The following is a 25,513-nucleotide window of genomic DNA, read 5'->3' as shown; positions in this document are numbered from 1 at the left end:
TTACTAGTCTTTCTTCACTCATTCTTTCCATATGTCCAAACCATCCTAATATTCTTTCATCAACCCTATCTCCCAACTCCCTTTCCACCCCTGTTCTCCTCCTCACCTCATTTCTCACTCTATCTAGCCTAGTAACCCCCATCATACTTCTCAGACACCTCATCTCAAACACATTCAAACTCCTTCTCTCTTCCTCTCTTATGTTCCATGTTTGTGCCCCATACAGTGCTGTTGGCACAATCACTCCTTCATACATTCTCCTCTTAGCATCCATTCCCAAATGTCTCTTCCTCATTACACTCTTCAATCCACCAAGGCATTTACTCGCTTCTCTCAATCTACATTCTACCTCCACCTTCACTCCACCTTTTCCTGCCACATTCACACCCAAGTATCTAAAACTATCCACTTCCTCCAGTCACTCTCCCTTAATGCTCACTTCCAGTCTACTGCCAACTGCCACTTTCACCCCTTGTACATCTCATCACCTTACTTTTACCCACATTTATCTTTAGCTTTCTTCTATCACATACTTTCCCAAACTCTGCCACCAACTTCCTCAATCCCTCCTCCGATCCTGCCACAAGGGCAGTGTCGTCAGCAAACAACAGCTGGCTCACCTCCCACTTTTCTCCATTTTCTGTAATCATCTCCAATCCCTGACCCACTACCCTTGCATTTACCTCTCGCACTACCCCATCCATGTATAAGTTGAACAGCCAGTCCCACCTTTACCTCGAACCACTCATTCTCTCCATTTCTAATCCTGACACAAGCTCTACTACTCTCATAAAAACTCTTGACAGCTCCCAGAAGCTTTCCTCCTATCCCGTATATCTGCATAACCTCCCACAGTGCCTTTCTGTCTACCCTATTGTAAGCCTTTCCAGATCCATAAAAGCCCAAAAAACATCCTTCCCCTTTCCTATAGCTTTCTCACATATCTGTCTTACCACAAAGATCTGATCTACACAACCTCTACCCATCCTAAATCCACACTGTTCCTCACCAATTACTCCCTCTGTTCCTCTCCTAATCCTCTCAGTCAAGATCCTCCCATAAGCCTTCCCAACTACACTTAACAAGCTAATCCCTCTGAAACTACTACATTCACACTTGTCCCCTTTTCCCTTGTAAAGAGGAACTATACAGGCACTCCTCCAGTCCTCCTGCACTCTACCCTCTCTCCAGCAAACATTAATTAACCTCACCAGCCAGTCAACCATCACTGTACCTCCTTTTTTTAGACACTCTGCGTGGCATCCATGCAGACCAGGTACATTACCTGCTTTCATCATCTTAACAACTGCCTTCACTTCATCCCTCCTTATTTCTCCTCCATTTTCCTCACTCATCATGGTAATTTTCTTAGCATTTCCCACTGCAGCTATCTTTCCCTCCCTATCATCCTTCACATTTAGCAACTCCCAAAAATATTCTGCCCATCTTCCTCTTACTGCCTTCTCTTCCATTATCATCTCTCTATCTGCACCTTTTACCTTTTCTTCTCTACTTGATTCGCCTCCTCTTCCTCTCTTAATTTCTTTCCAAAACATCTTTTTATTACTTTCAAAATTTTCTGTCATACTCTTACCCCATTTCACATCTGCTCTCCTCTTTGCAACCTTTACCTTTTGCTTTACTTCTCTTTTCTTTTCTTTGTGCCTATCATAAGACTCCCTCATCCTATTTTGTAACCAATCTGTGAAAGCTCGCTTCTCTTCTACAACCTTCTTTGTTTCCTCATCCCACCATTCACTACCCTTCCTTCTATTTCCTCCCATCCTTCTTGTTCCACACACCATCTTTGCACACTTTGTGACTCCCTCCTTGAACCATCCCCATTCCTCCTCCACACCTAGCTTTACTCTATCCTTCACTCCCTCCCACTCCTCCTTCAGCTTCTTTTTGTACTCCTTCTCCTTTTCCTCTTCATTCAAAGAGTTCACTTTAAGAACCTCCCTACCTTTTGTCCCTTTCCTCTTTCTCCATCTATCCTCCACTCTCAACTTACCTTCCACCAAAAAATTATCTGATATTCCCCCACCCTCTCCCCTTAGCACATGTACATCCTTAACTCTTCCTATCATAATCCTATTTACCACTACATAATCCATTAACGCTCTATCTACCACCCTTCCCTCCACCACCCTCTCCCATGTGTACTTATGCTTGACTTTCTTCCGAAACACTATTTGCTATCAACAACTCTCTAGACACATTTCCACCATCAACTCTCCACTACGATTCTTTCCTGGGACTCCACATTTCCCAACCACTCCATCAATTGGACCATTTCCTACCCTAGCATTAAGGTCTCCCAGTACTATTACATTGACATTTCTCCCTAAATCCTCTATGCACTCATTTAGATCTATCCAAAAGGCCTCCCTTTCTTCTACACTCTTCTCACTGCCAGGCCCATATGTACTTTCCCAGTTTCACCTTCATCCACATTATCCTTGAGGAAACCTCCTTTTACTCCACTACACATTTACCTATCTCTTCACTTACTAGAATAGCCACCCCTTCCCTCCCTCACCCTCTCTTCACTCCTGATAACCTCCCACTTACACTCCCAAACTTACACTCACCCTTCCCTTTCAACTTAGTTTCACTCAAACCCAACACATCCATCTTTCTTCTCACAAACATACTACCTATCTCTCCCCTTTTACTCTCATCTGTACCACATCCATGCACATTAAAAGACCCAAACCTTAGGGTGCTGGTCAGAAAACTCCCAGACCCTCTTATGCCTTTACTTTTTCTTTTAGGAACGTCCCCTGTGGGGCTACAAGGAGAAGGATGCCTAGTCCCACTCCCCGTCCCTTTCTTCTAGCCTCTTACGATCCAAGTGGGAATACTTGGTGGCAGTGTTCTTTTCCTCCACCACAGAAAAAAGAATACTCAGAGAAATGGTACAGGACAGCAACAAGGGGTTGGGGGACAGCATAACGTAGGGACAGTCGTAGTATAAAAGTGTCAGCATTTCTCTATGAACAGAGTTTTCCTTTGTCATAGACAAAATGATGTGTGGCTCTGGTCCATAGGGGCACCCCATATAGACCCTAAAGTATCAACTGCATGCTACTTTGCCACAATAACAAGCAGCCAATACCCCAGACATCATGAGAGATAGGGTTGATAAAAGAGTATTGGGATGGTTTGGACACATGGAAAGAATGAGCAAAGAAAGATTAGTAAAAGAGGTGTAGAAGGCAGAGTTGGAAGGAGTGAACATGAGGGGGTGAATGGAAAATGGTTGTGTATGGATGATGCTGTGATGCATGGAGGGGAGTGGGTTGAGGATTGGGGGTGAGGGAGTATGTGTGAAAAATAAATTGATGCAGCCCGAAGGGATTTCTCCCCATCTTCTCCATTTCTGCATGAGGGGATGGTGAAGAGAGTTGCTGATTTAATGAAGCAGCCTTGCTGTGGATGTGCTGTCTTGCAACACTGCCTCTGACCTAGGGCAGTGGACAAGATGCAGGGATGACCCTTCATCCAGGAGGAGCCAAAATAAGAGGGAGCAAGGGGGGTGGATAGGAATGGAGTATGTGGGGATGGAATGGGTGGGAGTGGTTTTTATGCCTTTGCTTTTTTGCTTGCTGGTAAGGTTATTTAATGTTTGTTTAAGAGAGAGTAGAGGACTGGAGGAGTGCCTGTATAGTTCTGCTGTACAAGGGAAAGGGGGACAAGTGTGAGTGTAGTAGTTTCAGAGGGATCAGCTTGTCAAGCATAAGTACACATGGGAGAGGGTGGTGGATGGAAGGGTGGTAGATAGAGCGCTAATGGACTATGTAGTGGTAGATAGGACTATAATAGGAAGAGTTAAGGATGTACATGTTCTAAGGGGAGAGAGTGGAAGAATATCAGATAATTTTTTGGTGGAAGGTAAGTTGAGAGTGGAGGATAGATGGAGAAAGAGGAAAAGGACAAAAGGTAGGGAGGTGCTTAGAGTGAACTCTTTAAATGAGAAGGAAAAGGAGGAGTACAAGAAGAAGCTGAGAGGAGTGGGAGGAATGGGGATGGCTCAAAGAGGGAGTCACTAAGTGTGCAAAGATGGTGTGTGGAACAAGGAGGATGGGAGGAAATAGAAGGAAGGCAAGTGAGTGGTGGGATGAGGAAACAAAGAAGGTTGTAGAAGAGAAGAAGCGAGCTTTCACAGATTGGTTACAAAATAGGACGAGGGAGTCATATGAGAGGTACAAAGAAAGAGAAGAGAAGTAAAGCATAAGGTAAAGGAAGCAAAGAGGAGAGCAGATGTGAAATGGGGTAAGAGTATGACAGAAAATTTTGAAAGTAATAAAAAGATGTTTTGGAAAGAAATTAAGAGAGGAAGAAGAGGCAAATCAAGTAGAGAAGAAAAGGTAAAAGGTGCAGATAGAGAGATGATAATGGAAGAGAAGGCAGTAAGAGGAATATGGGTAGAGTATTTTAGGGAGTTGCTAAATGTGAATGAGAATAGGGATGGTAACATAGTGGCAGTGGAAAGTGCTAAGAGAAAGACCATGATGAGTGAGGAAAATGGAGGAGAAATAGGGAAGGATGAAGTGAAGGCAGTTGTTAAGATGATGAAAGCAGGTAAGGCTCCTGGTCTGGATAGATGCCATGCAGAATGTCTGAAAAAAGGAGGTACAGTGATGGTTGACTGGCTGGTGAGGTTAATGTTTGTTGGAGAGAGGGTAGAGTGCAGGAGGACTGGAGGAGTGCCTGTATAGTTCCACTCTACAAGGGAAAAGGGGACAAGTGTGAATGTAGTACTTTCAGAGGGATTAACTTGTTAAGTGTAGTTGGAAAGGCATATGGTAAGATCTTGATTGAGAGGATTAGGAGAGGAACAGGGAGTAATTGGTGAGGAACAGTGTAGATTTAGGACAGGTAGAGGTTGCTTAGATCAGATTTTTGTGGTAAGACATATGTGAGAAAGCTATAGGAAAAGGTAAGGATGTTTTTTGGGCTTTTATGGATCTGGAAAAGGCTTATGACAGGGAAGACAGAAAGGCACTGTGAGAGGTTTTGCAGATATACGGGATAGGAGGAAAGCTACTAGGAGATGTCAAGAGTTTTTAAGAGAGTAGTAGAGCATGTCAGGATTAGAAATGGAGAGAGTGAGTGGTTTGAGGTAAAGGTGGGACTTCGTCAGGGATGTGTTATGTCACCCTGGCTGTTCAACTTATACATGGATGGGGTGGTGTGAGAGGTAAATGCAAGGGTAGTGGGTCAGGGATTGGAGATGGTTAAAGAAAATGGAGAAAAGTGGGAGGTGAACCAGCTGTTTGCAGACAACACTGTGCTTGTGGCAGGATCAGAGGAGGGATTGAGGAAGTTGGTGACAGAGTTTGGGAAGGTGTGTGAAAGAAGAAAGTTGAAGATAAATGTGGGTAAAAGTAAGGTGATAAGATGTACAAGGGGTGAAAGTGGCAGCAGACTGGAAGTGAGCATTAAGGGAGAGTGACTGGAGGAAGTGGATAGTTTTAGATACTTGGGTGTGAATGTGGCAGGAAAGGGAGGAGTGGAGGTAGAATGTAGATTGAGAGAAGCAAGTAAATGCCTTGGTGGATTAAAAAGTGTAATGAGAAATAGACATCTGGGAATGGATGCTAAGAGGAGACTATATGAAGGAGTGATTGTGCCAACAGCACTGTATGGGGCAGAAACATGGAACATAAGAGAGGAAGAGAGAAGGAGTTTGAGATGAGGTGTCTGAGAAGTATGATGTGGGTTATGAGGCTGGTAGAGTGAGAAATGAGGAGGTGAAGAGGAGAACAGGGGTAGTAAGGGAGTTGGGAGATAGGGTGGATGAAAGAGTATTAGGATGGTTTGGACACATGATAAGAATAAGTGAAGAAAGAATAGTAAAAAAGATATGGAAAGCAGATGTGGAGGGAGTGAACATGAAGGGGCGACCTAGGATGAGTTGGATGGATGGGGTGAAAGGGCCTTTGGGGAAGAGGGGGTCTGTTGAGGAAGGATGGGAGAGGACAGAAAACAGGGGTGAATGGAAAATGGATGATGTGATGCATGAGGTGGAATGGATGGGGGAGAGGTAGTGTGTATGAGAAAAATTTGATGCAGCCTGAAGGGATTTCTCCCTGTCTTCTCCTTTTCTGCAGGAGGGGACGTAGAGAGGGGGTCGCTGGTTTAATGAAGCGGCCTTGTTGTGGATGTGCTGTGTCTTGCAACACTGCCTCTGACCCAGGGCATTGGACAAGATGCAGGGATGACCTGTCATCCAGGAAGTGCCAAGATAAGAGGGAGGGTAGAGGGTGGCAGGGAGTGGGGTGTATTAGGGATGGAATGGGTGGGGATGGTTTTATCCCTTTGTTTTTTGGCTACCTCCCTTCTAAGGGGGAAAAAGCCTTTGATATATGTATGTTTGTATGGAAAAGGCTTACAACAGGGTAGACAGGAAGGCACTGTGGGAGGTATTCCAGATATATGGGATAGGAGGAAAGCTGCTAAGAGCAGTGAAGTGGACAGGAAGCAGGGATGACCTGTCATCCAGGAGGTGCCAAGATGAGAGGGAGGGTGGAGGGGAGTGGAGTATGTAGGGGCTGGAATGGGTGGGAGTGGTTTCTATGCCTTTTTCTTTTTGGCTACACCCTGTGTAAGGGGAAAAAATGCCTTTGGCATATGTTTTTTTTTTGGCTACTTCCTTTGTAAGGGAGAAAAGCCTTTAGTATATGTATGTATGTTCAATATGTATATGGATGGGGGTGGTGAGTGAGGGAAATGCAAGGGTTGGGCAGCTGTTTGAAACTAGTGAGAGTGGAGGGGAGTGGGAGGTGATCCATTTGTTTGCAAATGACACCACACTTATGGCTGAGTCAGAATAAAGGTACATATGTATACCAAAGGCTTTTTCCCTCCTTATAAGGGAGGTAGCCAAAAAACAGGCATAAAACCACTCCCACCCATTCCATCGCTAACATATCCACTCCCCTATAACATAAAGTTACTAGACTAGTGACGAAGGGAGAGATTGACACTGTGTGTGGCTTAAGCACTTTATTCAGGTGGTTACTGGTGTATTGGCCTAAGGATTGACATGGTGTGGTATACCCCCCACCCCACCCGCAGGAGACTGAATGCAAAGGCTTAGCAGTACAGAGGTATGGCTCAACTGTCCGGGTATGGCATAGTGTGAGAATCTGGATGACTGAGTTAGTGAATGCCCTGCCTGCTCAGGGCCCAGGCCCGATCAGATGCCTTGGACAGACGTGACCTAATTGGGGTGACCCATCCTAGCCTTCAAGTGTTGAGTCAGGTCAGACTACCATACAACACTACATGCATCAATTTGCACCAGCAAGCATACTTGTGGGATACATGGGTACACCACGTTACTCTCCTTCCCCTGCAAAGCGTGGAGAGGCAACACTGGTACAGACGGTGGCGGAGATGTCGGAAGCAGTGACATTGGAAGGGGTGATGTCAGAAGCAGTTGATGTCGGTGGTAGCGATATCAGCTGTGAGGCGGCCATGAATGACATCAATGGAGGCGAGAACCCCCTGGGGGCAGCGCAGACAACAATGATGGTAGCAGTGACATCCCTAGTGTAGTGAACTTCGATCTGCATTGATCATGACATCGAGCTACGGCGATTGTGATGTCAATCAATGTTGAATCGTGACATCCAGCTACGGCAATTGTGATGTTGATCTGTAATGATTGTGACATCAATGCAGGGTTGGAGTTACAAAGCTTATTGATGGTCCAGGGTCGGCTGGGTGCACTCACGTCAAAACTCCCAGGGTCACCATTGTAACATACTAGTATATGTTACTGGACTTTGGTGCTGGGGGTGGGGGGTGGGGGGGGGATTGACACTGAGTATGGCTTAAATGCTTTATTCAGGTGGTTACTGGTGCGTTAGCCTAAAGACTGACATGGCATTATCATCCCCCCACCCCCCTCCCATGGGGGACTGAATGCGAAGGTCTAGCAGCTAGCAGCACGTGTACAGAGGTATGACTCAACTGTCCGAGTATAATACAGTGTGAGAATCTGGATGACTGAGTGAGTGAGTGGAGGCGGTATATATACCAAGGCCTGATATGACGCCTTGACCAGACGCGACCTAATTGGGCTGACCCATCCTTGCCTTCAAACGTCTAGTTAGGTCAGACTACCATACAACACTACTATCTACCCTTCTGAATCCTCTCACCCCCGAAAGAACAGAGTCCACTTGGCCAGACTTCGATGCAGCCAACAACCAGCCCTTTTAAATTACCAGAAGAGATTGGATAACCGTATTGCAGAGAACTGCCCAGGATGTAACACTTCACCCTATGCTATACAACACATAATGGAAGACTGCATTATACACAATTATGCACGCAAACAACACAACATACACTCTATAAAGGATTTGTGGGAAAACCCAGTTTCGGCTGTGGCCTTCCTTGGGGAGACGGGACTGCTCGGACAGACAGTCTAGGGAACGACAACAACAACAACACTACATGCATTGATTTGCACCAGCAAGCATACTTGTGGGGTACATGTGTACACCACACCCCTCCACCCTCTTCCCTCCCTCTTATCTTGGCACCTCCTGGATGACGGGTCATCCCTGGAAACAAGAAAAGCAAAGAAAAGATTATGTAAAAGTGATTGCACCCACATGTTTGATATAAAGTGTTCAAGAAGTATGGTTGGGGATATGAGGATGGTTAGAATGAGAAATATATGGGGTGGAAAATAGGAATATTAAGAGAACTGGCAGATAGGGTTGAACAAAGAATGTCGGGTGATTTGGGCCTATAAAAATAGCAAGTTAAGAACGACTATCAAAAAGTGTGCAGAAAGCAGAAATGGAGGAGGGAATTTCAGGGGAAGATATACAATGAAGTCTTTATTTTCTACCCAGCCTTTGCTCTGTTCTCATTTTTTTCCTTTCAGATCTCATCTTCCACTCATCTATCTAGTGTCTTTCATTTATGTATATGCTTGTGCTTGTGTTGATATATTAGTGAAGTAGATTTTTTATTATTATGTAACTTGACTCAATGGTAATAATTTTTCTTTGTAGATAAAGAAAATAAAAGATGACATTGAGTATTACATTGAATCGTCGACGGAGCCGGACTTCATAGAAAATGATGGTCTGTACGATGAGATTGACATGGAGGATCTGGACTATCCAACACCTGACATAACTGTAGGCAAAGTAAGATACTGTTTTGGGTAGTTTTTAGAAGCCAACTCAAACTTTGATGCTCGGCTACACTGATACCAGGTGCGAGGGAAATGTGCAGACTAAAGCTTGGCAAGTTGTACGTGAAATTACACTCACCAAGCCGGTGTGCATGTTTGCCTTAACCTCATGTCAGAGTTGGAGAGCAGTTGATTCACTTTATAGCAATAAACTTTACTGGATTGTCAAGTAAGTTGCATTGTTCATGTTAGAAGTGGGGGGAATATTGATATAAGTTACATAGAGAATTATCAGCATTTTGCCTGAGGTAGTAACGCATCCTTTAAGGTCTGATATTTATGCACTCAAAGAAGAATGTATGGTCATATAATATTAAGCTTTGGGGAAGGTAGAACTAAAGTAGTAGCATGTGTACCTGATTTGTAACAGTTTTGTTTAATTTATTTATTAATATTTATTTTATTTATTTATCTATTGTGCTTTAGATGTTGCTATTTGGTCTTATGGGATCCTCTGGTATGCTACTATTTGTGAATTAATCCTTTCAGTCCATGGGTTTGTCACAAAGTGCATTAGCAAGAACAAATATACTGATGTTGTCTTCTCAGGTAAATCTGTCATTCAGGTTGATTTTAACCTCTCAAGCCTTGAGGATCTGCTCAGCTAAATGCAATTATTTTGCACAAACTTGAAGAAAATCATCTTAGGTTGAGGTAATTGGGTCAAACTTGCTTGACCTGATGAAGCCCCTAGTACTTTTTTGTAATGTCTTATGACAGATGATTTTATTTGGCAGACATGGGTGGAGAAAACCTGGGTATTGATCAACTAGGACTCCCATTATCCCAGGTCCTCTAAGAATATAATCAAACAATGTTTATGAACAGTATTACAAGGGGAAAGGGTTTGCTTATATAAATTTGGGACTACACCAGTGCAAAATGCTGATAATTACTCTTTTATTTACTTTTAAGTGCTATTGCTAAAGCAGGACCTTTTCATATGATATGGCATGTTGAGTATATGAGGAGAAATGCCTAATTGAATGTGGTTCAGTGTAAGTGGTCATAATGATGATGATGTATGGTTTTGTCCATACTGATTCATGATTACTTCCTTTCTTGTTGTGCAAGACATATGACTTATGCCATACTAAACTCCAACTGTGTTATGCGGAATGCCTGCACATATTGTGTGGGCATAACTCAGGAATTGTCACAATAGATAAAACGTTATCATGGTATCTGAACTCCACTGTACACCTTATATAGTCCAAGTACAGTTCTTACAAGTTGATACATGTTTTATATATTTTGAACAATGTGAAGGAGTTTAGTATGTATTAATAGGTGCATTTGCTTTGATATCAGGCCAATATTTTCCAACTGTTATGTTAAAGGGACTTTTTTCCTTTATTTTTTCACATTTTTATTCAATTTATTTGTTACCAGACAATGTAAGAAATGCAAAGCAATATTAGTTGAAGGAAACTTATAATGATGATATAGACCAAGGGGTGAACAAATACTGTCATCTGGGTTGTAAAGAAATGATTTTGGTATGTATTTATCTTGGATTGGGACATTTTTATTTATTCTGACTGCTGTATGTAAAGCAGTCATTATACAGTGGATATTTCTTGATTGGTAGTGATGCTTTAAATACCACTGATATTCAATTAGCATGATAAGACAGTAGATGTGCCACACATTTCACAAGCACCAGAGACCAAAAAAGTTATGATGAAGGCTGTTGCCATTGATCCTCAGTCATGATATGGGCAAATGACTTTTGGGATTGAATTCCATCTGCACCACAAGCCTTAAATGCTCTTCCTAATCTTTGAGCCCTGAATATTTGCACTTCAAAAACTATTTGTACTGTGCACATACCACAGATACACACATCTATACATTTCATGCACATTATCTTTGACATTTTTGTCAATCTAAATCTACAGCACTTGCCACAGATGCTTCCACACTATGTGTCAACTTCATTAAGTTTTTCTTTGACATCTTGCTGCTATTTGAGAAAATGTTGGATATTCTTGCATATCATTGAGTTGGCAGAAGTTGCTTGTAGTGTCAACTATTATTTAGTTATCGCGAGCCATTATATGGTATTTGAGGGAAACCTTTTCCATTTTGAACATCAGGCCAAAAACTGTTCTCACCTTTCATGAGGTTGAGGTAAGATAGAAAAGAGATCAAAGTGTCATGAGCAAGAGATGAAGTTCTCTATCTCTCTTTGAATGCCCAGCTAGTTTCAGTAAATGTCATTTATGTCCACAAGGCCAAAGATATTGTTAATGCCAAAACATTGCACAGAGATCAATGACCAAGGAGAACAAATGATTTGAATGCATAGCCAACTTCTGTAAGTGTTAATTTGGGCCAAGAGTCCATGGGTATCTCTTATCAATGTCCAAATCTTGTAAAACATCGCTAAAACGTCAGTTACCAAGGAGGACGCAAGTGGAGCAAGATTGTGGGCTAGATAACATACAAGGGGATGTAAATAGCCCCTTTCCCCTTGGAAAATACAAGAAGCTTTGAAAAAGTTGAATGATGCAGAGGAAATATTTTATGACAATGATATATAAGGTGGTTACAGTGATAAGTAATACCAACAGACAGTTGAAGAAATGAGTGACGGTGGTGGTGAGGAGGGCAAAGCAGAGGGGATGGTAGAGGCGGAGGCAGCAGCTGACCACACACTTTCAAAGCTGTACCGCACAAAGAGGATGGTAAGTACATATTTATTTTGTTTTGTTTTCTGTTTTTGTTTTTATTTTATTTTTTTATTTTTTATTTATATTTATTTATTTTTATTTTTATTATTTTTATTTATTTATTTTTTATTTTATTTATTTATTTATTTATTATTATTATTTTTTTTTTTTTGCATGCCAATACGTTCTTTAAAGACAGACAACAGTGACTGATTTTTTTCAGCCTATGAGGCACTGCTTTAGAAAGAATTGCGCACTTTAATCCCTATGCAGTGGCGATCCTAGCAAAAGTCAGATCCCCTATTGCAGCTATCTACACAAAAATTCCAAATTTGAACAATAATTTTTTTTTATTAAAATCTGGAAGAATTAGCATGAAAATTGAATATGAAAGAAAGCTTCACCTTTCTTCGTACCCATGAGCATTTGACATGATCTTAGAATCCCCAGAAAACACTGTGGGGTTGGGTTCAAGTCAGCAAGTTTTGATGCTTCCAGCACTTTTTTTTTTTTTTCCTGCTGACCCCCTCACCCTCTTCCTTACTCCAATGTACTTCTTGATGCTTTTCTAGAGAGCATACTGATAATGGACTCCTATCATACTGTGCAGTGGGTAAAGTGAAAGTTTTATCCCTTACAAGTATGTGTATAGGCTTACAAAACATTTGTGCTCAGTAATAATGCATGGAATAATTTAATTGGCATTTTATTTAATAAGAACTATCACATGTGCATGAACAGTTCTTTGGTAAGGCACACTGCAGCATAGGGTGTAAGGATAAAAATGATAGAGGTCCATGACTGTTGATTACATGAAATTTAGGTGAAGACTATTATGTTAATTTAGCATTGATTTTATACAAATTATTTTTTGTCAAAAATAGGTTAATAGACCATTTACTTTCTTTAGATTTCATTATATTCAAACTCGTTCTCTTGAGAGAGCTGTAAGGTAAGATTTTATCTATGTAATTATTATTACGGATATTGTTATTATTTTATTCTAGTTTGGCAACACCTGCTGTTACTCAAGTAATGATTAAATGAAATGCATAACAGTATTTCTCATATTGGATTTTGATCACGAGTGCTTTTTTGTGTTTGTTGAAAGTAAATGGAAATTGAGCTTTGTTCTTTGCTTGGACTAGCAGGAAGAATTAATCATACAAGATAATTGACTTGTAAGAGGCCTTGATTGTTCATTCTGGATCATGCAGTATTGTACCAAGAAAAGCACAACTAGACGGTGTATAAAAGTGGCAGTTACCGACAAGTCTATCAGAATAAACACCATGTGAGGACGGAACCTTTATTAGTGTGACATTTCAATTGTTACAGCTTTTTCAAGTACATAGTCATAATACACATGACTGAAATTAAATAAGAGAAATTGGGGGGGTCACTGAATACTAGCAAAGGTTAAGAAGAAAGTGGACCAAATGTCTGCAACAGGAAGGAAAGGTTAAGGATAAGATGGAACAATTGACTGAATGAAGGACATTAGCTTACAACTGATGAACAAAAAGGAAGAAGAGAATAAGAAGGGTGAATGATTGTCTACTGAGGGAGGTAGGAGGGCAACTCAGTAGACAATTGCTCACCCTTCATATTTTCTCCTTCCTTTTTGTTCCTCAGTTGTGAGTTAATGTCCTTCACCCAATCAATTGTCCCATCTTATCCTTAGCCTTTCCTGTTCCCAGACATTGGTCCACCTTCTTAATCTTTCTCAAGTATTCAGTGACACCCCCCCCCCTCCCTGTTCTCAGTCATGTGTATTACAACTATGTACTTGAAAAAGCTGTAACAATTGAAATATACTAATAAAGACTCCGTCCTCACTTGGTGTTTTATTTCAATATAGCTAGACTGAACATTTTTCAGATATATGATTGTGGTGCACTAGATAGAAGTTAGTGTGGCAAATATTGGATGGATATTTACCCAGGGGGCTGAGCCAGGCCTGACGGGCATTCATCACTTGAAACTCCATTCAGCTTGGGGTCCTGTCCCCAGCAGGATGAAATTATCCAACTTGTACAACAAGTTCTTTATAATGCACCATAGAAGTAGTTAAAGAAGTTCATTGGTAGATATAATGATGACTGGGCGTGGGAAGATTATAGCTATTGGTTTGTTTTTGCTCCAAAACTAAAGGGAAACCACATCTAACTTGTTATTGAATTATCTCAATTTACAAACTGCTGTAAAAAGAGGTGTGAAAGGCAAAGGTGGAGGAAGTGAACATGAGGCAGCAACCAAGAACGAGATGGATGGAGTAAAAGGGGCATTGGGAAAGAGGGGGATGTCTGTTGAGGAAGGGAGGGAGAAGACAGAAGATAGGGGTGAGTGGAGAATGGTTGTGTATGGATGATGCTGTGATGCATGGCAGGGAGTAGGGGGTGGATTGGTGAGGGAGTATGTGTGAATGATATTTTGATGCAACCTGAAAGGATTTCTCCCCATCCCTTTTTCTGTGTGAGGGGACGGAGAGTGGGGGGAGGGGTCGGCAATTAAATGAAGCAGCCTTGCTGTGAATGTGCTGTCTTGCTGCACTGCTTCTGACCCATGGCAGTGGGTGTGATGCAGGGGTGACCAGGCATCCAGGAGCCAAGAAAAGAGGGAGGAAGGGGTGATGAATGGAAGTGGAGTATGTGGGGATGAAATGGGTGGGAGTGGATTTATGCTTTTGACATTAGCTACCTCCCTTGTAAGTGGAAAAAGCTGTTGGTATATGTATGTACAAAGTGCTGAGGGTACTCGGGTGAAGTTTGAGCATATGGAAAGAACAATGTAAGACTAATAACAGTGTTGAAAGCAGAAATATATGGAGTGAACATATGAGGAAGACTGAGAATAAAGGATATGGATGAAGTGGAGGGGGCTTTGATTATGTGCAGAATAACTGTCAAACAATGAAGAATGAGTGCAAAAGATAGTAATGAATGGAGATTGTGAATGGTGGAAGGGGTGATATATTCCTAAAGGATTATCTTGTGTGCTTCTCAAGTTATTTTTAATGGGTGAGGAGAAAACAGGATAAACAACAGAATAGTGGGTATATGTTAAGGATCTGTAAGTCAGTTACTGTTCTTTGTTATGATGGATGAGACAGCTAGAGACCAGAAATGGACTTCTAAGAAGAGTTAGTATTGATAGAATCAAAGCAGGAAGTGTTGGAATTGTTTGAGAGATGGAGAAAAGGAATGGAAACTAGTGGATTAAAAGTAAACTTGGAGAAAACAAAAATAATGGTAATTGGAAAGGATATTAACCTCAATATACATTTAAGACCATGTGGGTATTGTGGGTGAGGAATAGGAGTAAATTCAATATTGTGCATAGCATGTAGCAAGTTTTTTTTATTCCCTATTTCTCCCCGTCCTCTCCTTATATGCAAGGGGGGACGGAGAGGGGGGTCGCCGATTAAATGAAGCGGCCTTGCTGTGGATGTGCTGTGTCTTGCGACACTGCTTCTGACCCAGGGCGGTGGGCAGGGTGCAGGGATGACCCGTCATCCAGGAGGTGCTCAGATGAGAGGGAGGGTGTGGAGTGTATTTAGGGATGAAATGGGTGGGAGTGTTTTTATGCCTTTCCCTTTTTGGCTACCTCCCTTGGAAGGGGGAAAAAGCCTTGGTATATGTATGTATGTATGTAGCAAGTGATGTCACTTAAGATACTAAGGACTAAGAAATGTAAGTGAGGTGACATTTCGGTGACTATCTTGCAAAAGAGAGGGAAATAACAAGAGGTAGGGGATAGAGGACTGATAACTGCTGAAGGAAAAATAGAAGTTTATGTTATCTGGATGAGATGGATAGGGTGAAAGGGGCTTTGAGCTAGAGGGGAATGACTGTTGAGCAAGGAAGAAAGAAGGCAGGGGATAGGAGTGAGTAGAGGATGGTTGTGTATGGATGATATTTTGACACAGCTTGAAGGGATTTCTTGCTGGCTTCTTTCTTTTTTTAACATGAGGGTATGGGGTTCCTGCATAAGTGAAGCAGCCCTGCTATGGATATGCTGTGTTGCTTCTGACTTGGGCAGTGGGTAGGAGACTGGGATGACCCTTCATCCACAAGGTGGTTGTGGAGTGGGTGGGAGTGGTGTGCATGCCTTATAAAGGGGAAGAAGCCCTTGGTATATAGATGAGAAAATGCATTGGACTCTAGAGCTGAAATGGAAAGAGCAGTGAGAGCAAGAGTGGCATGGAAAAATGGAGAGATATGGAGGTTATTAGAGAATATAAGCATAGTACTGAAGGGTAGAGGGAATGTTTATGAATTGTGTATCAGAAACTATGTCAAACCCTTAGAGCTATACTTAAAGATGAAGGTTTGGGTTTTGAAGATAGCTAGCAGGAATATAATTTCCTCTAATGACCACCTGCTAAGACCACCTACTTGCAGGTACCCGTCATCAGTCCTTATCAGATGAATGTGAGATTGTAATTACTTTAGACTTATTATAATATTGCATTGTTTATTATGAATAGTTAAGGGCCTTGTCAAAGTAAATGACTTTATATAATGCATAAAAAGAACAAAAAGTTTGTATTTTCTATAGCAAGAGATTGCCATTATCAGGTTTACTGGCAATTATGTGATACTGAAAGAAAAAATGCACTCCTACTATGAATGCATAACATATATATATATATTTTGTTTTAATTTTGAATAAAAAAAAATCGGATATTTAAATCAAAATATATATGCGAGATCTTGGAAATTGAAACTATTATGTTCAATGACAGTCCTACTCAGTCACAGACTATGGAAGATAACCATCATCTTAAATGCAACATTATCCAACATCTGAAGGCTCAGCCATATTTGAAACCTTGTTGCATAATGGGGCTGACCCAGTCCACATTACTAACCCATTCATTGCACAGGTTTTTTATTCTATTTATATATTTATTTATTTTTATGTAATTTATTTATTTATTTATTGTTATTTATTTATTTATTTATTTATATTTTCATCAGCTAAATAAAACCAGTCATTATGAGTCATGTGTAGCTGTAAAAGTGTTAGGGGTTTTTGGATTTGTATTTTTTAATCTTTTTGGATTTGAAAATTGAAACCAGTTGTTAGTGTGTGTGAATATTTAATTCCATAAGATCCCAACAGATTGAGAAGTTATGCACATTCAATTATGAAGTTACAAGTCCATAAAACTTGGTGGTAGGTGATTGCAAATTAGAACAATTTAGAAATGTGGCTGTCGATACCTCATTATACGTGGGAAGATATGGTAAACATCTTGAGACAAAATATTTTTTATTGTTATTTTTTAATATTTTCTCTTGGTTGAAGCAACAAAATTGCAGAGAAATAGAAACATTTTCTCCTTATATTGCAAATGGCTGGCTGCATTGGCATTGGGATTTTCATTTAATTATTATTTTTTTCCTTGCTTATTACATATGAGTACAGTCGTACCTCGGTACTCGACCGCCTCTATACTCGACCAAATCGGTGCTCGACCAAAAAATTCGAGTAGAAAATGCATCGGACCTCGAACAGATTTTCGGTACTCGACTAGCTCGAACAGCGGGTAAGCGTCAGTTCGACTCAGACCGCCAGCGGAGTAAGACGTACGCAGTTTGTTCGAGTATTTCTTCCCAGATTTAAACTTTTTCGTGTTGCTCTAGCCCTTAATAATGGGTCCAAAGAAAGACAGTGATAAGGGGAAAATTGGTTTCGGTGTTCGAACAAATCGGTGCTCGACCACCACCTCAGAACGGATTATGGTCGAGTACCGAGGTACGACTGTATTTGAAAACTATTTCGTGATTGTTAGATTATAATTTTCACCCTAAACTATGATTTTCAGTGTGTCAGAAGTCACCTGCTGATGGATAAAGATAGAGGACTACAAATTCAAATTTTGGCTCAGATAACTGCAGGTGCTCGAGTGCAATGCTTCAATTTTCACAGCGTTAAAGTATCAACAAGAAGTTGCATATTTTCATATGAATTATCAATATGTTTTCCTGTAATACTGAACACTACTTACTGACCAGAACTCATCGAATAGTTTCAATATAGGCCAAAATTTTATTACATGTTTCAGATGAGCAACCAAGATATATTGGCTTTTAGTATCAAAAGATACAAGCAAATACATATTGATTTCCAGGAATGGGTTTCATATGCGAGTTTCTTCAGCTGAATTTTCTCTGCTCTACTTTCAGTGGGGAAATGATTTGGTTGTTTTTGAAGAGTGTTTTTCTGTCTGATCTAAAGAAATTGGTATGAAAGGGAAAAAAAGTCTAGTGCTGCTGATTTTATTGAATGCTTTAAAAGCTTAATTACTATAATGTGAAGTTTGCTCAACTGGTGTCATGTGATTTATAGCAGATTACATACCATAGCATCTTGCAATGTTTGTTCGCAGTGAATATGGATTCGTATATTAGCATACTGTTCTTGATTACTCAATTGATATGAACTCATACACCTGATTATACAAATTTCTAGGGAGTTGTGATTTGCAGATACGTTTTTCATTCATTTGTAATTATATTGTATTTTGTACAGAACATATTTGTTATGAACCTATGCTTTCATCATAAGATACTCATTGCTAATGTGACCAGAGAGTATTGTAAACAATCCATGCTTTCCTGCTTTCTCATGCTTGCAGGTTTCTTTTGGCCCCGGTCTTTTATTTTATCTCAGGAGATAAAGGGCTGTTATTCTTTTCTTGCTTGTGTATAATGTGCTATACAAATCTTGAAACGCAGTGGCTGTTCATTTATGAGATAGTATCGTTGAATTGACATCCACCAGGTTTAAGACCAGAAAGTGACCTATAGACTGAACCATTGACTGTGGCTTGTTTCCTTGGAGCCATGAGCCTCCTGTGAGGAAGATCAGGAGCATTGGTTTGACAGACTGAAGACCATAAATAGAGTGGTGCCTTCCTAGGATATGATACCACCACTTTTTTAAGGAGGAAAAGGTCTTTCGGTATATACGTATCGTCAAATACATGAATGAAATGCTTACTCATTTAGGAAGTCTTCTGGAAAGATTCTTGTAACAGACCACTTGTTCTTGGGATGAAGAGAGTGAATGAAATTTGAGGTGAATGTGGGGCTGTGGTAGAGGTATGTAGTGGTGCCATGGTTGTTCAATGTGTGTATGGGTCAGGTGGTAAGGGAGGTACCAGGCAGACATTTAATTGGTGGATGAGAGTAGGGAGATGTCAAAGGTTAGTCAATGTATGTTTGCCAGTGATGCTTCGCTTGTGACTTGTTTTGAAGAGGTACTGAAGCAAATGGGGACTTGAGTTTGAGAGGAGAAAGCGTCAACAAAAGTAAATTAATAAGATGCACAAGGACTGATGATGTCAGGTTGGATGTGAACATGAAAGATGGTAGATGGGAAGAATTATTTTTTAATATATGGGGCTACATGTGACAATGAATAGTGGACATAAGGGTGAATATAGAGTAAAGGAGGCAAGTGAATATGGGGATGGAATGAAAAATGTTACTTTGGATTCATAATAGTAGATGTTTGGGGATGAATACAGTGATTGTACCCACAGTATTATATGGATCTATGTATACCAAAGGCTTCTTCCCCCTAATTAGAGAAGCTGCCAAAGGCTTCTTCCCCCTAATTAGGGAAACTGCCAACAATTACATGGAAGGGAAGTGAAGTATTAGTGAAGAAGAAAAGAATTCTGAATGTTTTCTATATGAAGTATTTGAGAAATATGATAGGTGTTACAAGAATGAACAGAGTGAGAGAAGTGGAGGAAATGCCAAGAATTTGGATAGAAAGGATGGTTTAGGCATGATAAAAGAATGAGTGAGGAAAACCAAATAAAAGGAGTGAAGATTGAAGCCAACAGAGACAACAGTAGGGGAAGACCAAGAAAGAAGTGTGTGGTAGGGTGAATAGGGCCTTGGATACACAAGAAATGTCATGAGCTGGGAAGAGAAAGTTTAAAAGATGGAAGATCATGACAGGAGACTCTGAATGGGCGAAAGGATGACATAGCTCATAGGGATGTTCTCATATGTTTTGTAAACTATTTCGAGTGAATGAGGAAGGGGGTAAACAACCTTCACTTGCTGAACCCTGCAATATAAGTGCTGTGCCTCACTGCATTGCTATCAGTTTGTGCTTTGTGAGGAGGAATAGGAAATAGATATTCTTTTGCAATATCATAATGTATTTTTATTTTATTGTGATAGAAAATATATATAGCTAGACAGTGTTAATTTTTTGAGTATAGAAAACAACTTTTGAATTCAAATGTATGAAAAAAGTAGATCCAGTAGTTTTTGTGATATGTAAAGATTAGAGTTAGGGAATGTATTGATGTATTTATCCATATATTAATTTTCTTTTGTGTGATGGGTTGTGTTCATTTAACCAGCAAGAGATTTAAGAGTTGTGTACAACATGTAGCCAGGATTTTTTCTCTATTTTCTTTTTCATTTTCACAATACTTGAGCCTAAACATGTTGCAGGAAAAATGTTTAAAGACTTTGTTGTTCACACCCTTTATTCAGTTGGATTATATTGGCCTATATAGATTTACTTGTGCACATATTACAATGTTTGACTGATCCTTGATAAGCCATTATTCCTCCAGACATTGATGTTTTTTTGTTTGACCCTTCCCCAGTCTAACTTCGGGAGCAGCCATGACAGTACGGATGGCTCCACCCCTTCGTCGGCATGTGGGTCTTCTCCAGCCCCCAGTCCTGCCACCAATCATTCCAATGACCACAGTGATGCCACTACTCAAGACAGAAAGAGAAGCAAGGGGCCAGGGTCTTCGTCAGACGAGGTATACATTGTATGTGCAACTCTCTTTTTATTCTTGTCTGAGTGTACTGTCTGTCTTGTAGTTTTTAACTAGTTGTTTGATGCCTTTAGATAGTCTGCATACCCATCGTCTCTGTATTTAGTGTTTTAAGTGCAAAACATACTACATTCAAGGCAGTTTTGCAGTCATTGTAGATCAGTCTTTTTAGTAATTAATTCTATTCTGTTTTGGAAATTGTCCTAGAGTGGTTTTATAACCTGATTACTTCCATGTTTTCTGAGTTAATCGATAAAGTTGTGTAAGTTCTGTAGTTTAAATCTTTTACTACCATGTATGTACAGGTTGAAGTACCCAAGCTCCATTTTTACAACTGAGTCAAGAGAAATGTGTGTGTGTGTGTGTGTGCATCCTTCAAAGAATTTTTGCAAGTCAGCCTCCTCAAAGTTTTGTCTGCATTACCCATATGATCCATTCCTTGGCTTTTTTTTTTTTTTTTTTTTTTTTTTTTTCTTTTTTTTTTTTTATTAAGTGAAATCCAAGAGTTACTGGGACAGTTTTTTTTAAGATGAAAATTATTTCAGTCAATGATATATGGCTCTGGTAAGTAACAAGTCCAACCTAGTGGGAGTGTTATCTCTTAATTGAGTTGCTTGCATTACCTAAAGGGTCACTGTGTTCTCCATTCATCACTCTGGGTTTAGGACAGGTAGGGGTTTTGTGTATCAGATTTTTGTGGTAAGGCAGATGTGTGAGAAAGCTTTAGGAAAAGGTAAGGATGTTTTGTGGGCCTTTATGGATTTGGAAAAGGCTTATGACAGGGTAGACAGGAAGGCACTGTGGGAGGTATTACAGATATATGGGATAGGAGGAAAGCTGTTAAGAGCAGTCAAGAGTTTTTACGAGAGTAGTAGAGCCTGTGTTAGAATTAGAAATGTGAAAGTGTGCATGGTAAAGGTGGGACTTTCCCAGGGATGTATTATGTTGCATTGGCTGTTCAATTTATAAATGGATGGGGTGGTGCGAGAGGTAAAGCAAAGGTAATGGGTTAGGGATTGGAGAGTGTTAAAGAAAATGGAGAAAAATAGGAGAGAAATCAGTTGCTGTTTATTGATGACATTGTGTTTGTGGCAGGATCGAGGAGGGAATAAGGAAGTTAGTGAATTAGGAAGGTGTGCAAAAAGAAAAAAAGAATTTCAAGATAAATGTGGGTAAAAGTAAGGTGATGAGATGCACAAGGGGAGAATGTGGCAGCAAACTGGAAATGAGTATTAAGAGAGAGGAACTGGGGGAAGTGAATAGCTGATACTTGGGTGCGAATGTGGCGGGAAAGGGAGGAGTGCAGGTGGAGATAGAATATAGATTGAGAGAAGCAAGTAAATGCCTTGGAGGATTAAAAAGTGTAATGAGAAATAGACATTTGGGAATGGATGCTGAGAGGAGATTGTATGAAGGAGTGAGTGTGCCAACAGCACTGTGTGGGGCAGAAACATGGAACATAGAGAAGAGGAGTTTGAATGTGTTTGAGATGAAATGCCTGAGAAGTATGGTAGGAGTTAAGCTGGATAGAGTGAGAAAAGAGGTGGAGAGGAGAGCATGGGTGGAAAGGGAGTTTGGAGATAGTGTTGATAAAAGAGTATTGGGATTGTTTGGACACATGGAAAGAATGAGTGAAGAAAGATTAGTAAAAGAGCTGTGGAAGGAGTGAATATGAGGGGGCAACCAAGGATGAGATGGATGGATGAGGTCAAAGAGGCATTGGGAAAGAGGGGAATAGACAGGATAGAGTGAGAAAGGAGGAGAACAGTGGTGGAAAGGGTGTTGGGAGATATGGTTGATGAAAGAATATTGGGATAGTTGGACACATGGAAGAACAAGTGAAGAAAGAGGTGGAAGGAGTGAACATAAGGGGGCAACCAAGGATGAGAGGGATGGGTGAGGTAAAAGATGCATTGGGAAAGAGGGTAATGTCTGTTGAGGAAGGAAGGGAGAAGACAGAAGATAGAGGTGACCAGTCAATGATTGTATATGGATGATGATGTGATGCATGGAATGGAGTGAGTAGGGGATGGGGGGGGGGTATGTGTGATGACATTCTGATGCAGTCCAAAGGGATTTCTCCCGGTCTTCTCTTTTTCTGCATGAGGGGGTAGAGAAAAGGGGGTTACTGATTAAATGAAGCAGCCTTGCTGTAGATGTGCTGTGTCTTGCTACATTGCTTCTGACTCAGGGCAGGGGCAAGATGCAGGGATGACCCATCCAGGAGGAGGCAAAATAAGAGGGAGAGAGGGTATGAGTGGGAGTGGAGTATGTGGGGATAGAATGGGTGGGAATGGATTTTATGCCTCTTTTTTATATACATATATATATATATATATATAGATATATACATACATACATTCATACATATACCAAAGGCTTTTTTCCCCCATATAAAGGAGGTAGCCCCAAAACAAAGACATAAAAACCACTTCCACCCATTCCATCCCTATCACACACTACTCCCCTCCTCTCCCCTCCACCCTCTTCCCTCCCTCATATCTTGGCACTTCCTGGATGACGGGTCATCCCTGCATCTCGACCACTGACCCAGGTCAGAAGCAGTGTCACAAGACACAGCACATCCACAGCAAGGCCACTTCATTAAATTGCCTATATATATATATATATATATATATATATATACATATATACACATATATATATATATACATATATATATATATATATATATATATATATGTGATAGAAGAAAGCTAAAGATAAATGTGGGTAAAAGTAAGGTGATGAGATGTACAAGGGGTGAAAGTGGCAGTAGACTGGAAGTGAACATTAAGGGAGAGCGACTGGAGGAAGTGGATAGTTTTAGATACTTGGGTGCAAGTGTAGCAGGAAAAGGTGGAGTGAAGGTGGAGGTAGAATGTAGATTGAGAGAAGCGAGTAAATGCCTTGGTGGTTTAAAGAGTGTAATGAGAAATAGACATTTGGGAATGGATGCGAAGAGGAGACTGTATGAAGGAGTGATTGTGCCAACAGCACTGTATGGGGCAGAAACGTGGAACATAAGAGAAGAAGAGAGAAGGAGTTTGAATGTGTTTGAGATGAGGTGTCTGAGAAGTATGGTGGGGGTTACTAGGCTAGATAGTGTGAGAAATGAGGAGGTGAGGAGGAGAACAGGGGTGAAAAAGGATTTGGGAGAGAGGGTTGATGAAAGAATATTAGGATGGTTTGGACACATGGAAAGAATGAGTGAAGAAAGACTAGTAAAAGAGGTATGGAAGGCAGATGTGGAGGGAGTGAACATGAGGGGACGTCCTAGGATGAGGTGGATGGATGGGGTGAAGGGGGCTTTGGGGAAGAGGGGAATGTCTGTTGAGGAAGGAAGGGAGAGGACGGAAGACAGAGGTGAGTGGAGAATGGTTGTATATGGATGATGTTGTGACTGCATGAGGAGGAATGGGCGGGGGGGTGGGGTAGTATGTGTGAGTAAATTTTGACGCAGCCCGAAGGGATTTCTCCCCGTCCTCGCCTTATATGCAAGGGGGGATGGAGAGGGGGGTCGCCGATTAAATGAAGCGGCCTTGCTGTGGATGTACTGTGTCTTGCGACACTGCTTCTGACCCAGGGCGGTGGGCAGGGTGCAGGGATGACCCGTCATCCAGGAGGTGCTCAGATGAGAGGAAGGGTGGGAGGGGTGTGGAGTGTATTTAGGGATGAAATGGGTGGGAGTGTTTTTATGCCTTTCCCTTTTTGGCTACCTCCCTTGGAAGGGGGAAAAAGCCTTGGTATATGTATGTATGTATATATATATATATATATATATATATATATATATATATTATATACATTGTGTGTGTGTGTGTGTGAGTGAGTGAGTATTAGATAAAACTCAGTGTGTGCAAAGTTTTAGGTCATTATGAATTTTAAATTGTCAAGTTTGGAAACTTCAGTCTGGACATGGTATGCTTTACATGTTACATATATGTATATACAAAGGGCTTTTTCCCCCATTCAAGGGAGGTAGCCAAAGTCATGTTATATATACATATACATACAGACATATGTATGTATATGTATATATAACATGACTTTGGCTACCTCCCTTGAATGGGGGGAAAAGCCCTTTGTATATACATATATGCAACATGTAAAGCATACCATGTCCAGACTGAAGTTTCCAAACTTGACAATTTAAAATTCATAATGACCTAATGTCACGTTTGGAAACTTCAGTCTGGACATGGTATGCTTTACATGTTACATATATGTATATACAAAGGGCTTTTTCCCCCATTCAAGGGAGGTAGCCAAAGTCATGTTATAGAGACATAAATAGTTCATTAGATTATTCCACATATATCATTGATACCAGAGCTGGGCGCGTTATTGCTGGACAGGTAGTCCGTTACCGAACAACCTGGGTTGCACTTCCATCAATGCGTTATCTATTTTAATTTCCTTAGAGCAGTCCACACTACTGTATATGTGTGTATGTATATACACATACACAATGTGTATTCGTAGATTTTTCGGTAATGTACTACCTGTCCTGTGGTAACACACTACCTGTCCAGCAATAACACACCCATCTCTGTTTGAGACTAAGTAGCAATATGACCCCCCTCCCTCCCTCCCCCCTCTCTCTCTCTCTCTCTCTCTCTCTCTCTCTCTCTCTCTCTCTCTCTCTCTCTCTCTCTCTCTCTCTCTCTCTCTCTCTCTCTCTCGCCCTCTCTCTCTCTCTCTCTCTCTCTCTCTCTCTCTCTCTCTCTCTCTCTCTCTCTCTCTCTCTCTCTCTCTCTCTCTCTCTCTCTCTCTCTCTCT

At 40.8% G+C, this 25,513-nt stretch overlaps 1 protein-coding gene across 9 annotated transcripts in view; it reads left to right on the top strand.

Moving 5' to 3' along the window:
• Not3 (CCR4-associated factor Not3) overlaps window positions 1-25,513 on the top strand; it is a 77,858-nt gene that overhangs the window by 19,001 nt on the left and 33,344 nt on the right. For 4 of the 9 annotated variants that reach the window (XM_076187244.1, XM_076186879.1, XM_076187155.1 and 1 more), the window contains exons 5-7: window positions 9,045-9,182; window positions 11,806-11,919; window positions 20,552-20,725. In XM_076187244.1, coding sequence (XP_076043359.1) covers window positions 9,045-9,182; window positions 11,806-11,919; window positions 20,552-20,725 — 426 coding nt within the window. The remainder of the gene's footprint in view (window positions 1-9,044; window positions 9,183-11,805; window positions 11,920-20,551; window positions 20,726-25,513) is intronic. The other 5 variants (XM_076187488.1, XM_076187336.1, XM_076186973.1 and 2 more) reach the window with 4 other exon arrangements.

The sequence above is a fragment of the Oratosquilla oratoria genome, chromosome 1, assembly GCF_046742065.1.
Source record: "Oratosquilla oratoria isolate Oo_2021 chromosome 1, ASM4674206v1, whole genome shotgun sequence".
Classification (NCBI taxonomy): domain Eukaryota; kingdom Metazoa; phylum Arthropoda; class Malacostraca; order Stomatopoda; family Squillidae; genus Oratosquilla; species Oratosquilla oratoria.
This window is presented reverse-complemented; position numbering and strand designations above follow the sequence as displayed.